Raw genomic sequence first — 14,426 nt, 5'->3', positions numbered from 1 at the left:
TTGATTAGCATGCATTACATCACTGTTAGTTTTTTGTTGTTGTTGTTGTTTTAAGGGGGGGGGAGGGGGAGGGGGAAGCTATTACAATCATAAGCTCCTGAGTCTTGTGGTCTTGTGTGGACATGAACAGTCAAAATTAACACTACTGTATCTTAGAATAGACTTAACTATCCAGCCTGGTACAGGATTGTATTTAGCCACAGGTTTGCAACAGCTTGATGTGAGTATCCATGTCAATTAAGTATTTTAGTAAAAGTTTTAATATTTGCCTTATTTCTGGGGTAAAATCAAGCCAGCAACAGTGTGCGTGGGCTAAAATAATGAGAAATGAAACATTAAAAGACACAAGAAAACCTGGCAATCCCAGTACTTGTGTAGGATTTAATACACTGTTACTGCATGATTTGATCACTTGTTCATTTAGTCTGATGGACACATACACAACCATTTGGAAGATGAAGTAAATTATATATGTCATCCTAGCAAAGCATATTATGATCTAATTTTTGATGCATGCATATATTGTTGAAGAGCTTATTACTAGCCTACATCTGACCTCTTCCTCTGTCAGAGATAAAGGTAAGGCATAGACTGTACTCGGTTCATGATAAAAGCTTTAGAATATAATCTATGGTGTGTGTTTGCATCTTCAGTCTTGCACAGAAAAGGCAAACAGTAGGCTTTGTAAGAAAGATGGCAATGTTTTTACTTTAAAAAGACAAATATACCAAGAAATACAGGCTTGGGGCAGTTTAGGTACATGAAAAACAGTAGAACTGGTGTCTGCTTTGTCATGGCACTTCTTACATCCAGAAATTATCAAAAAAGTTTTTATTCCTTCTAGGTTCTTCCCTGGGTCCCACAACGACGACATTCTTCTGTTTAAGCTGGAGCCTTCATCACCTGACTTACTTCACTGTGATATTAATGATGCTGATATCCTCATAGGGTTTGTCAGTTTTGGGATTGACTTTAACATTAGAGATTCTCTGAACAACTTCCATTCCTTTAGTCACCCGTCCAAACACGCTGTGTTTGTTGTCTAGCCAAGGCTGTTTGAGGATACAGCAGAAGAAAGAAAAAGCAGATTGAAATAGAAAGCAGCATGTAGTTTAGATACCAAATGAGAGTGGCCTAGAGTAAGTGAACATGAATATTAAAGACTACTGATCTCACACTTGTTGTATAAGTAACTGTAAAAAGCTGTTAGAACAAGTGACTGTTATCAGTGCAGCTAATGCATACTGACTTATCTTTTAAAATACATTCCCAAAGTTGCTACAGACACCAAGTTCTAGCAATGCAGCAACATTTAATGGTTTAAAGCTTAAATTCATTTCATTGAAATGCACATTTATTTCATGGTAGTTTCGCAATTGAATTTAAGTGCTAGTCTAGAATACTACCTAATTCAAAGTCATACAATATGCCCAATTAGCAATATATGCCCAATTGAAATATAGGCAATGATGTGATTTAATGAGCTTCAAAATTATGGTAGATGGATACTTCTTAAGAAGACACATGACTTTGAGGAACAAAATTTCTCTATGTACTGTCTTAATGTATTTTTTGCACTTTAGAGTCACTGCCCAATTCATTTATGTATTGCTGTGAAGTTGTATACAGATCAAGATATTAGCAGGGAAGTTTTCTCATTTGTATACTGGCTTTTCTGTATAGGAGTCAGCAACTTTAAGCAGTTATGCTGACACTAATCCAAAAAACTCAGAATGGTCTTAACAATAGCTAGATTTATGTTAAATTTAAGCAGTATATTAATCTAAAATATTCTAGTAATACAAAATTGGAAAACCATCTGGTTTTACTAAGGATAAGGTTCTTGCTCCCGTTTGAATTCAAATGATCATGATCACAGCACTTTCCTGTTTCTTAGATAATTGTTTTGATGAAGTCTATACACAGTACATCTTTGTGTGCAGCAGTTAGTTCCAAAGTAACAATTAAAGGTTGCTTGAACAGTGTTGTGTTCCTTTTTCCACCAGAGCAGTTACTGCATTTTTATTATGCAGCTAGCATCTTATGCCTTAAATTGAACTTTAAATACTACTTACGGTTGGCACTACTGTTATAAAAAACTGGGATCCATTAGTATTTGGTCCTGCATTAGCCATGCTGAGTGTGTATGGTCTGTCGTGTCGTAAAGTTGAATGAAATTCATCTTCAAATTCTCCTCCCCAGATACTTTCACCTCCCATTCCTGTACCTGTGGGGTCACCAGTCTGAATCATGAAACCCTGCAGAGAAATTAGATGTTATTACATCATCACTTGGAATAAATAAGTAAAAATGTTTTACGCTAGGTTCCTTTTTTCTTTTTTCTTTTTTTTTTTTAAACTTGGATCATATCTTCCAACAAAATTGAATGCTAAAATGTGGTGGGTAAGGAATGAAGGTAATAATTAATTTCTTGCATTGGGAAAAAAGACTACACAAGCAAGATTACTTCACTGTTCCTGCTAGTGAATGATAGAACCTAACTGTCTGTACCTTCTGCAGAGATTTAGGCTGTATTCACTTGTTTCTCATGTAGTTAAAGTAAGAATCTTTAGAGGAGATACCATTCTGACATGAAAGAAAATTATAATTCATGCAAGATTGCTGAACTGATATTTATCTCAATTTTCAGATGTTTTCCACCTTTTCAGTTGAGGGCAGCTATTAAGAATTTTGATGTAAAGGCTTTTAGGATCTCATTATTTTTCAGACATTTCAGGGAAGAACTGTGTAACTTTTCCAGAAATCCTTCATGCAAAAGCAAATGAAAATGTAAAGGCTGGCCATGAAATTACATCACATAAACCAACAAAAGAAATAAATTTTACAGGTTACCTTGATAATACGGTGAAATATGTGTCCATTGTAGTAGCCATTTCTGCTGTGTACACAGAAGTTTTCCACAGTTTTGGGACACCTGAAATCATGTAATACAAAACAAATATTCAGGGTAGCCTGTGTTTTCTGGCAAGGCCGTAAAGATTTCAGGTGAGACTCACATCCTGTTGTACTGAGCACTGTTTTAGCATTCTGCAACTGGGCTTTCATGAAATAAGGTTAAACCAACCTCCCACTTCGTCAAACCAAGAGCTTGAAACAAAATTTGCAAGGAGTATGAAGTTGCATGATTACTTGTGAAATCAGCAGTGGGGTTAGGAGCCAAATCTGTTTTCTCAACGTCAAGACCAAAGTCAAGAAATCTCCAGATTTCTACCTATATACTACAGATATACAAAGATGATTCAGGGATGTAAGCTCCATATGCAGACAGTGCTGTGTACTAGAAGTAGAATCTGAAACTGCACTGTTTTAATATTATAGAGTGATTCTGCAGTCATTACAGAGCTTGTTCTCCTTTTGTAAAACTGCTGACACACATTGTTCAGAGCTAGGCTGCACAGGTGAAATATTACTTTTCATTTCACAAAAACAAAACAAAAAAGACTTATACTGTTCTTACTTCATCTCTTTAAAGTTTTTTGTTTCTTCCATTCTCCCAAAAGATGCTACCAGAGTTACAGTTGTTTGTGTAAATCTTCCACTAGTTTTATGAAATGGATTAGTTTCCAGAGTAGACGTGCAGATCTGAACAGTCATACACATTTTTCCCAGCAAACCACATAGTGTCCATAGAAACATTCACTTGGATATGAATGATATTCTAAAGCATCTTGTGAAACAACACTAATAAAATAACTACTGGAGCAGACAAAGTACAATCCCAGTTTCCTGCTGAACAGTACAAAAGTAGTCATTCACAACTCCAGATCACAAAAACTTGGCCAAAGGGCATTCAAAGCCACATCCTCAGTGTTATACTTTATTTTTTTAATCAATTTTATCTTGAAAAGATTTTAATTTCAAAGTTCAGGCAGAAGAAAATATTAGAAAAGGACAAACATAAGAATAACCAAGGCTGAAAGAATTTTACTTTAAAAAAATGCAAATAAAGTATTGCAATGAATTTAATGATATTATGCATGTATTATGCATGCAAATCTACTGGCATTAAAGTTTTTAAAAAATGGAAATAACATAACTTGACCGACCTACCACTTTTACTGGTACATGCTGTCCTATTTCTGCAGCCTGTGTGATACAGGTAACAATCACAGGAAGTATAGCTTCATGCAAGAAGACATCATTTAATATAGAAATTGAAGACTAACTTCTCTGCAGGGTAAAACTAAGTTTGTTATCTTATCTGTGCTTGTGACAAAACATGAATTTGATTTGGATAAATGGATTTCTATGAGCTTCTATTTATAGCAAACTTGACATGAGAGATAAACCTGTTGTTTCGTAACAAAATCTTTGCATGTATTACTATCATGAAGCAGACACACTGACACAAATACCAAGTAATCATGCACGAAACTCTGTTAATTGTATGCCTAGTTTTGGATTTATGTTGCACTGATGTTAGTATAAATTTATGTTGCTCTTGAAAGATCTGCAATATCATAAAATGTAAACGTGTGCCACATACTGGAAGTTGAAAACAGTACTATTTCTCTGGCTTACACAGATCCATGACCACATCTACTGCTGCTGCCACCATCATTCTACTCTTTCAAGATGGAATCAAACAGCACTGCTTTACAGCAATATGTAGTTTGCACAGGACACCATTATGACCTAGCCACATCTGAGGTTTAGAGAGAGAAAAATACTTAAGAAAGGAATAAGCTTCTTCAACCAGCAGTTAAAAAAAAGAAAGAAAATCAGAACCTTGACAAACCTGACACCCCACTGTTGCTTTGACCAATTTTTCCCCTACTCTGTTCATCAAGAGTCACATTCTGGTAGCTTGATGTACTCAGAAACTGTCCAAAAACAAGGACAATAGAAAACAATGAGGAAAAGAACCATTCCTAGCATGAAAGGTAAGGTTTGGGTACTGCCAGGAAAAAATGGGCAAGGTAGGAGAAACAGAGTAACAGAAAAACCACCAAATACATACTCAACAGGAAAAAGCTTAACATGTATATCTCCCATGCTTGTGTGGATAATAGCACTGTCTGAAACTCTTTTGGGACCTTCTGCCTGTGTGGCTGCCATGACCTCTTCTTTAGAAGGTTTCTCATTGAAGACGTCTCTGTCTGAATCTGCACTCTTTGTATCTTCTGGTTCACGTTTAGTAAACTGAAGAACAAAAGTAAAGAAGGTAACAGTTTGTATTTTGTTTTTCCTTATCTTACACAAAAGTCTGTACCCAAGACATCGGTGTGATGATTTACTTCTTAGACACTCAACTAGATTTGAAATGTAAAGAATTCATAGATGGCATTTCAGTGCTGTGCACTATCAGTGTTTCTCTCTAGTCACAAATTTCTGTACAAATACATGCAAGTCCAATAAACCTTCAGTGATTTGTTAACTTCTAAATTATTTCCTCATTTTAACCTAAAGCCCACAATAGTAGTTCAGCACCTTTCTTTTAGAAAGGAATGAAAACATTAGTGTATTGAAATTGGCAGGTTTCATTACAAAAACTATGGTTTCACCAAAAAGTGAAACTAAATTCTGATTACTGTATTAATACATAAACAGCAGAAACAGCAAATTCAACTCAAAGCAGGAAAAACATCAGAAATGAATTTTTTAAAGCACTTCTTAAAAAGGCAAGAAATACAATAAATAGCATGCACAAGAAGCCACAGAAGAAGTACAACTGTGTATCAAATGACAATGACTAGTTTTCTGCATGCATTCACTTGGCATATGGTCATGCACTACCCAGAATGAGCAGTATTTCCATACTGAATATGAATTTTCTTCCTTTCGTGTCAAATTGTTCATAGTGTATTCTATTATATACTATATATACTAACCACACAAAGGTTCAGAAAGCACACTATGCTGCAACTGAAAACATGATCAAATTCAAGCACAACTAGCGACAGACTGACCTGTAACCCCTGTTGTGATCACATTGCGGATCAACTACTAACTCCTCCAGAGCTCCTAGGCTGATAAATCACATCTCTTCTAAAATCTAAATCTGTGAAGATGACTCCTGTCTCTGTTACCTGTAATCCGCCTGACACTACTCAGAATTTTCGTATGTTTTATTCATTCTGTTAATTGTTTCTTTGTAGGTAAAACATCTTGTTATAAGCGTTCTTATTTAAATTTCTTAAACTAGACTAACTCTAATTCAAACAGCTAAAAACATCAAAGTTTGTTTAACTGCTTGAGCAATTGTGAAAACAAAGTTAGACTACCACACTGTTTCTAATCAATTTTTAGACAGTTCAAACAAAGTTCCAGAATGCACTTGCAACTTAAAAAGACACTGCTAGAAATGCTGCATTTTCAAACGTTCAAGACAAAAGGCACTGGAAAGGCACAAGTATAATATTAAAAAATAACAGAGAAAAGTTTTAATAGAAGAATAGAGTTACTTCAGTGGACATCGCACTTACCATGTAAAACCTGTTTTTCTTAAAAGCTGTACAGATTACTGTTGGATCTGCCTGGATGTTTTGGAGAACAGGGTTTTCAGATGCCTTCATTTCAATGGTTATTGCAGCACGATGCTTCTTTGCAACTCCTTGGAATAAAGCTAGCTGCATCACCCTAATATTCTCTTGTTTTCCCAAGATACGAATGCACCTGTAGTACAAGACATAAAGAAATGTGAAGACTGTTAGCTGCTCACATTCAGAGAATGTCTCCTTTCTGAGTGCAAGAGACTCAAAGCAAAATTCCAAAGCCTTCCCAAAACAATTTTTAATAATTGTATTTATAATGCTTCTCTACTCAAACTTGCTTATCATTTCTAATCATTGCTAATCAATTGCTAATCAGCCTCCCTACCGTACAGAAAACAAGCTGCATGATCCACGTTTACTGTATCATACTGTTAACTAGAAGTTAATTCAATACTCATTTTTACTATGAATATATAGTAAAAACTGGACATATTATCTCATTTTATAAGCTTTGAATTGCAACAATCCACTAATAAGCAAGGGAATATTTTTAATCAACAGTCTGATTGAAGGCTCTCAAATAACAAAAAGATAACCAGTAACCAGTAACCAGTCATGTCAAGTTTTAAATGTGAGTGATTAAGCACGGAATTCTAAAGAAATTTGTCTCCACACATCTCACTAACACTTACCTGTTAGTTTCTACATTTATGACTTTAATGCCCAACATTGTTCCATAGAGAACGAAGTGTCCAGTTTCATCAAAGATTATATTAATTAATCTTACTGCATCCACTTTCTCCAACTCACGCTCAACTGCCATGCGCCGGCCAAACTCCATGTCTGGTAGTTGCTGTCTCATCTGCTGAAGTTCAGTAAACATCTACAGGAAAACAAATAAATAAATAAATAATCACTATTACACTTCTGCCCTGATCCAGATAAACACCAATTCACATGCTTAGAAAATACAGAATCCAAGCAAGAATCCAAAACAGGTCAAACTTATCTGAAGAATTAAACACAAGTAATCCTACTCTAATGGGCATGTTGCATGTTGTAGTCTGCTGAAGCAAAGAAAAACAAGTATGCAGCTTTCTTAACAAAGTTTTTAAAATATTACAATTTTTTTCATTACTATGTTTATTACTTAAATATTTTTTCTCATTGCTTTATCTAGCAGTATGAAAAACAGATGAAAACTAACAACTCAGTTTCACTCAATAGCTAACATACATTAGTAAGAATTAATTTTGGGACAAAGCAACAGAACAGCCATGGAAGAAAACAGAGAATACCTTTTCTGAAAGAAAAACATAGCAATTAAGCTCAGATTTAGATAATATGTAGATGCATGTGTTGATCAATAAAGTCAAAGAAAGAAATAAAGAGTCAAAGAGAACCAAGACTAGACTCACACTCAGAGATTCATCAAAGACCCTCATCAGCTTCCCCGTCAAAAATCGGAAAATTCTGACTTTTCTGTCGGACCCAAGAGTGGCCATTTTCTTGCCATCAGGTGAAAAACTTATACTGGATGGGTAAGCTTTGCATTTAGCAAATTCATACAGATCAGTATCTGTCTTATATTCCCAGTTCACATTCTTGGGAAATTTATATTCATGAGGAGTACCAGTCCAATACTCAATCATTCCAGTTTTGTCAGAGGACACAACTACTTTGTAGACAGGATTCAACCGTATCTGAGTAAGAGAAGATGTATGGAGTTTATCAAAAACATGGAGTGGCTGGTTATTTCCTCGTCCATCATAAATGAATATTTTTCCTGTGGTCTTCTCAGATGTTGCAACAGAAGATATGGCATCTCCAGGGCAATATACCCATTCACACTGGCCAGGGGAATAGCTGCAAGAAAAAAGAAAGAAAAAAAAGGGCTGATTTTACTGATAAGAATCAAGCTAATTTGAAATCAAATATCAAGCAAATCTTCAACTTCATTTACTAATCTTGCTAATATCTGTCTTGCTAAAAACCAAGCTTTTTCCAAACAAGTCAACAGATGGTTCAGCCAATTTCTGTTATTTCCGTATCACTTCATAAAGACGCTGTTCAAGAAAGCAAAATAAGGTGGATATGAAAGAAGAAAAATGATGAAAAAACAACTAAATAGCACTGAGCAGCATTAAAGATTATTAATTTCTGTGACTCAGTAGCACTTTTAGCTCTAAGTGATTAATGCTTCAGTGCAAATGAAGATAACTGCACCTTAGGCATATGCTTACTGAAAGTATAACAAGGTTTTCAGAAAACATTAGTTAATTATGCAAATATAAATAAAATTATGACAATTGTACTAAATTTATACGTAACTGTTCTGAATATATGAGGGCTGCCATGAAAGTAATGCCTCCTGTTTTATTATGTTGGCCTATGATGCCAGAGGCGGATGGTGATGGTATGGCAACAGAGGCTGAATCTTCCCACCAATATTGTTACATTTTGTTGCTGTGCATCAGATGGCAGCAGAGGGCAGTCTGACAAAATGACATCTGATGTGGAAGTGCGTATGAAACAAAGGTGTGTCACTAATTTCCTCTAGCAGAAAAAAATGACAACTACTGACATTCGTTGATGCTTGCTGAACGATGATGGAGACCAAGCAGTGAGGCAGCAGGCAGTATGTTTCAGCAGTTCCCGATAACCATGAAGATTTTTATGAGCACAGCATGCTGGCTCTTGCTCATTGCTGGTGAAAATGCATATCTAATAGGGGTGACTGTGTTGAAACAGTGTTTAGTAGCTGAGAATTTGCTCTAACAAATAGTGTTATTGTACTACAAGTGTAGTTTCCATGGCAATAAATAGAATACATTACTTTCAGAGCAACCCACATATTAAAGAAGGAACACGTTTGCTAAAACTGAATATACTCTATAAAACAAACTAGAGATGTGGTCAATAATTTAAATCACATCTGTTTTTTAAAGAAGTCTGTAAGCAACGATGCTGAGAACTGGAACTCTAGAACTAAATGTTGAGTAATGAAGAAATGACAGTCTCCATAGGAAACTCATAGTATCTTATCAAACTAAGAAATACTAAAGGCCTGACAGATACCAGACACTAATCTTTTGGATTAAAAAGAATAGTAACTGAGTTAAAGGTTTTTTTAATATTAAGTTCATTTTATTTCACTATGTAGTTTTACTGATATTGCAGTGACAATACAGGGCTGCCAAGCATAAAACACCAGCAAAAATAAAAGGCTAACACCAACTGGACTTTTTCCACAGCAGACAGCCAAGAGGTAATAAATTCCTATGGACTTAGTGCACTACTGGGAGGATATTACTAACACTATATCCATAAAGCAGCTAACATAAGCATTTATATGAGCATTCTAAAAAGTATTTAGATATCAGTTTTAACAGCTTTCAAAGCAGTGGAAGTCTTGGCGTTAATTTCAATTAGAAGAACGATGTCAGTAATGAACATTTTGAGTCTATACTTCAACTCAGTTTCAAAATTATCTAGTAAATACTAGACTACATGGAATAAATAGTCTCTAATATCCCAAGGCTTGTGGAAACATCAGTACCATCCTTGGTAGAGCATTCATTGATCCTTCTACTTTCTGACCACATAGTCTGAAATAAAAACACTCGTTTTGTTTTCCTCTGTTGCTGATATAATTCCAATAATCCCCAGTCCTATCTCTTCCAAGTTCTTTACCTATCTATTGCGTAACAAAAGCACGATTAAGCAAAACAATGCTCTGTTTAATATTAGAAGAAAACTGCTTGCCTTAAAACAATAAATGATGGCAAATAATATATACAGGCCAAGTTTCTTTACTACTGGAACTATTAATTGGTTATAATTTCTAATATTCAGTGCCAAACAACTGGGGAAAACAGAATAAGAAAAAAAAAAGATGCCTAGCTGAATTATTTAAGAAACAGCATATCCTTCTGCCTAACATTTGACAACAAAAAAGTATGCCGTCATACTGCACTCATATGAAGGATGCATATAGTCATAAACTTTTCTATAGTCAGCCAAGTATTTTGCTTAATGCAACATACTCATCTTCATCTGATCGGAAAAAAAAATCAAGTCAAACAAATTATTTACTTACCTGTTACACAAAATAACCCCTAATCAAAATCGCAAATAAGCATTTTCAAGAACTGAGCAACTTACCCAAGTTTCAGCATGTTGATCATATCAAAGTTGACTACATCAAACACTTTCATCGCTTTGTCATCTCCAACTGAACAGAATAATGCCCCTTCTGAACTAACAGCAATACTCTCAATAACACCTATCAAAACAAATTAACATAGTATCAAGACAAGGAAATGGAGTAACAGAAAAAAGCACCAAAACCTAAACACATATAGACATCCGAAGCTGTCTCAGCTACTTCTCCATCCTATTTTGAATTCAAAAACTATGTGAGGATGTGAGGGTCGTTTTTGTTTGTTTTTTTTTGCTGTTCTTTTGTGGTATCTTTTTTTAAACGCTTTGTATCCTATAACTGTTTACTATCTGGTCAGAAAGGATGGAGCACTTACTGTCTACGTAAGTGAAAGTTTATGACTTTATAATGACTTTAATTTAAAACTTTAATTGAAAACAAAGAGGGAGAACAAGATTACAGTAGAAAAATAAAAGCACTTTTAGGCTTGCATTCTCAAGAGAGAAACAGCAACAGAATGCTAACTATTGCAATCCCGCTTTTAATGTTTGTTAGGGAGCATAATGACTGCATTTGAGACTTCAGAATACTTGTTTTTCGTGTTTTCACTTGGTAGCCTTTGTTCTCACGTTTTGTTTCTGTATATAATGAGAAGCTGATGCTTAAAATCAAAAACATACCATAACATTATACTTCTACAAAATTTACTATTATTTAATTTTCTTATTGTGAGGCTGCATATCAACCTGTTTCTTTTCCAATAAGCAGATAATGATTTTTAACAGCAGTGAGTACTTGAATGCCTTGCATATTAGAGATGACAAGGGAGGAACATGGCCTCAGTTAGTATCTTTTTGAACATCCCTGGATTCTGTGCATCATACTGTTCTTTTTTTCTCCCTCTTTCTCTTTTTTTTTTTTTTTTTGTAGATATGTTAATCACAGAATCACAGAATTGTAGGGGTTGGAAGGGACCTTTAGAGATCATCGAGACCAACCCCCCTGCCAAAGCAGGTTCCCTACACCTACATGTTGTACCTGTCCTAGACATTCTCCCTAAAGGCAGGGCACAAGGCGAGTAAATGATGTGCAGAGGATTCATACTGCATATTCTGTTCCCACATTATTCCTCCTGTAGTCTGGAAGCAGATTGTAAAAGGACAAGTAGAACTACACATGATACAATTTAATCCCTGACTGTAGTAAATGGATGCCAGAACCTCTCTTCTCTCGGATTGTACCCTCTCTTCAAAGTAGGGAAGGGAGTGAGGGGGAGCTCTTTTATAAACAACAACAAAAAAACCCCACAACTTCTCACCTAAGTGGCTACGGAAGTGTTTAACAAACTCAATCCCTTCTTCTATTTTTTTCCAGAATTTTACATGCCCATCATGACTTGCTGTGATGATAAAATCTGTCCTAAAATTACAAAAGAATAAACACATAAATACACATACTAAGGACTTTCACAACACTTCTGGATAACAATTTACATTAAGATGCTACCATTTGTGTTGTATTGAGAATAATATTTAAATAAACTACTGTTAACAGTCTGCCTAAATGAATACTATTAATTTTGAGATAGCAAACAAACATTTTAATGCACTCTGGATTAATATATGAAAGGTCAACAGTCTAAAGTTAAGAAATAAATAACACTATCCCTTTTGATCATGTAAGTTTTACTACTTTAGCTCTGGTCTCACAGCAGATATTATTTGCTACTAACTAACTAAATCTCTCTACATATATATATACACATACTTAGATAGACAGATACACAGAAACACTCACATAGAAGAGAAGAAAGCTCTCTTCTCAATCTGCGCAGTTCTGCTGAATCCATTTGGTTGCAGATTTCATTTGATTGCAACCAGTATTTTTTATTACTGTATATACTAAATATTGCAATAAGGATTTTGAGAATCCCTTTTTATTTGGTCAAATAACTTCTACTGTGCTTTTCAGAAAGCACTCTCCTTTACACAGTCTTCAAAAAACAGAATCACAGAATGTCCCAGGGACCCATAAGAATCATCAGTCCCAACTTCTGGCTCCACACAGCATCACCCACAAATCAAACCCTATGTCCAAGTGTCCAAGCACTCCTTGAACTCTGTCAGCTCAGGGACATGACCATACCTGACCATATACCTCTACACATAACAGACTTCAATTAGGCATTTGCAATGAAAATTTCCTATTATGTATAAGAATACATATCTGATGACAGTAAATAGTAGGGAAAAACAACAAAAAAACAGACTTACTTAGTACATGCCACATGTGTAATGACATCTCTGTGCATGTAACTACGTTCATACATCGAAGCACATGGTAGATTTTCAAGATAGACATGTTCAAATTCAAGGACTGAAGAAAATAAAAGGAAAATTAGAAACACTGTTTCCATAAAATGTTCATAAAACCTCCATAAAGCTATTTTTTGCCATTATTACCTTTGAATAGCTTACTGCTATTTTTGTAAAGAGTATAGTAGGGATTTCTGCAAACAGAATAAAAGGAATTCCCACTGTGGCTTTCCATTTTGACTCAGATTTATTGATTCACAGCAGAAGCCATTAGAAGTCTCTTTTTATCCATGCAGATGCTCCCTTTTAGTGTACCTGTTACTTTGGCTTTCCGAATGTGTAGAAAGAATTTAAATATAACTTTTAAGGCAGTGCCAGAAAATATAAGATGAACCACACCTCCTTTTTTCCCAAAAGGAAAATATATCCTTCTTAAGAAATTCAGCTTAAAAAGTACTAGCATGTAAATATTTCATTGCTTAAATGGCCCACCTAAAATAATCTTATTTTCTGTACTTGTCGCTTATTTCTACATGCTCTTAATATCTGTGCAATTGCACTTGTTACTAAGTTGGCAAATCCTCCTGGAGACTGTACAAGGGCATACAAAGAAAAGAGAGAGGTGACTGAGAACAGCCAGCGTGGCTTCATTAAACCTCCCAGACAAATTTAGTGGTTTCTGGCATGTGGCTTACAGCATTTTTGAGTAAAGGGAGAGCAACTGGAGCTCAACCTTGTCTTGTACAAAGCATATGACCCTGCCTTGTATCTAAAATGGACTGACAAGGATCTAATGGATGGATTGCTTGGTTGATAAGGAATTCACTGGATGGTCACACTCAAAGAGTTGTGGTCACTGGATCAATGTCTAGGTGGAGACATGATGAGTGGCATTCCTGCAGGAGGTGCTGTTGGGACTTATGCTCTCTAGCACCTTTATTGGTGACATGGGCAGTAGGACTGAGCATACCCTCAGCAAGTTTGTCAGTGACACCAAGGTGAGCAGCACAAGTGACCCCTGCAGGGAAGGGATGCCATCCAACCCTTGAAAAGATTGAAAAGTGGACCTATGTGAATCTAAGGAGGTTCAAAAAGTCCACGAGCAAGCTGTATCTCTTGGGTCTGGTCAACTGCAATCACAAACATGGTCTGGATGAATGGGAGTAGCATTGAGGAGAAGGACTTGCAGGCTGATGAAAAGCTGGACACGAGCGAGCATTGTAGATTTGCAATTCAGAAGGCCAGGAGTGCCTGCCGTGAGCTGCATCAATAGAAGGATGATGTCAGGGACAGGGAGGTGACTGTTCTCCTTCGCTGTGCCCTGTCACCTGCAGTACTGTGACCAGGTCAGGAGCTCCCAATACAAGTGGAGCTTGTGATGAGTCCGGAGGAGGGCCATGAACAGATCAGAGAGCCACAGCACCAATTCTGTGAAGAAAGGCTGAGGGAACTGGGCTTGTTCAGCCTGGAGAAGAGAAGGCTCTGGGGAGACCT

General features: G+C 35.9%; 1 protein-coding gene across 1 annotated transcript in view; it reads right to left on the bottom strand.

Annotated features, from left to right (window-relative positions):
* Positions 1–681: 681 nt before the first annotated feature.
* The window catches only part of PPWD1 (peptidylprolyl isomerase domain and WD repeat containing 1), a 14,429-nt gene continuing 684 nt past the window's right edge, over positions 682–14,426 (bottom strand). Inside the window, exons 2-11 of the mRNA XM_085212559.1 lie at positions 12,891–12,993; positions 11,936–12,036; positions 10,620–10,740; positions 7,874–8,321; positions 7,148–7,338; positions 6,447–6,636; positions 4,982–5,163; positions 2,854–2,935; positions 2,076–2,258; positions 682–1,052 (exon numbers count right to left, since the gene is read on the bottom strand). Of these exons, the coding sequence (XP_085068685.1) occupies positions 909–1,052; positions 2,076–2,258; positions 2,854–2,935; positions 4,982–5,163; positions 6,447–6,636; positions 7,148–7,338; positions 7,874–8,321; positions 10,620–10,740; positions 11,936–12,036; positions 12,891–12,993 (1,745 nt within the window). The 3' untranslated portion in view covers positions 682–908. The remainder of the gene's footprint in view (positions 1,053–2,075; positions 2,259–2,853; positions 2,936–4,981; positions 5,164–6,446; positions 6,637–7,147; positions 7,339–7,873; positions 8,322–10,619; positions 10,741–11,935; positions 12,037–12,890; positions 12,994–14,426) is intronic.

The sequence above is a fragment of the Meleagris gallopavo genome, chromosome Z (genome assembly GCF_905368555.1).
Source record: "Meleagris gallopavo chromosome Z, MGAL_WU_HG_1.1, whole genome shotgun sequence".
Classification (NCBI taxonomy): domain Eukaryota; kingdom Metazoa; phylum Chordata; class Aves; order Galliformes; family Phasianidae; genus Meleagris; species Meleagris gallopavo.
The sequence above is the reverse complement of the archived record's forward strand: the minus strand, read 5'-3'. Positions and strand labels throughout refer to the sequence as shown.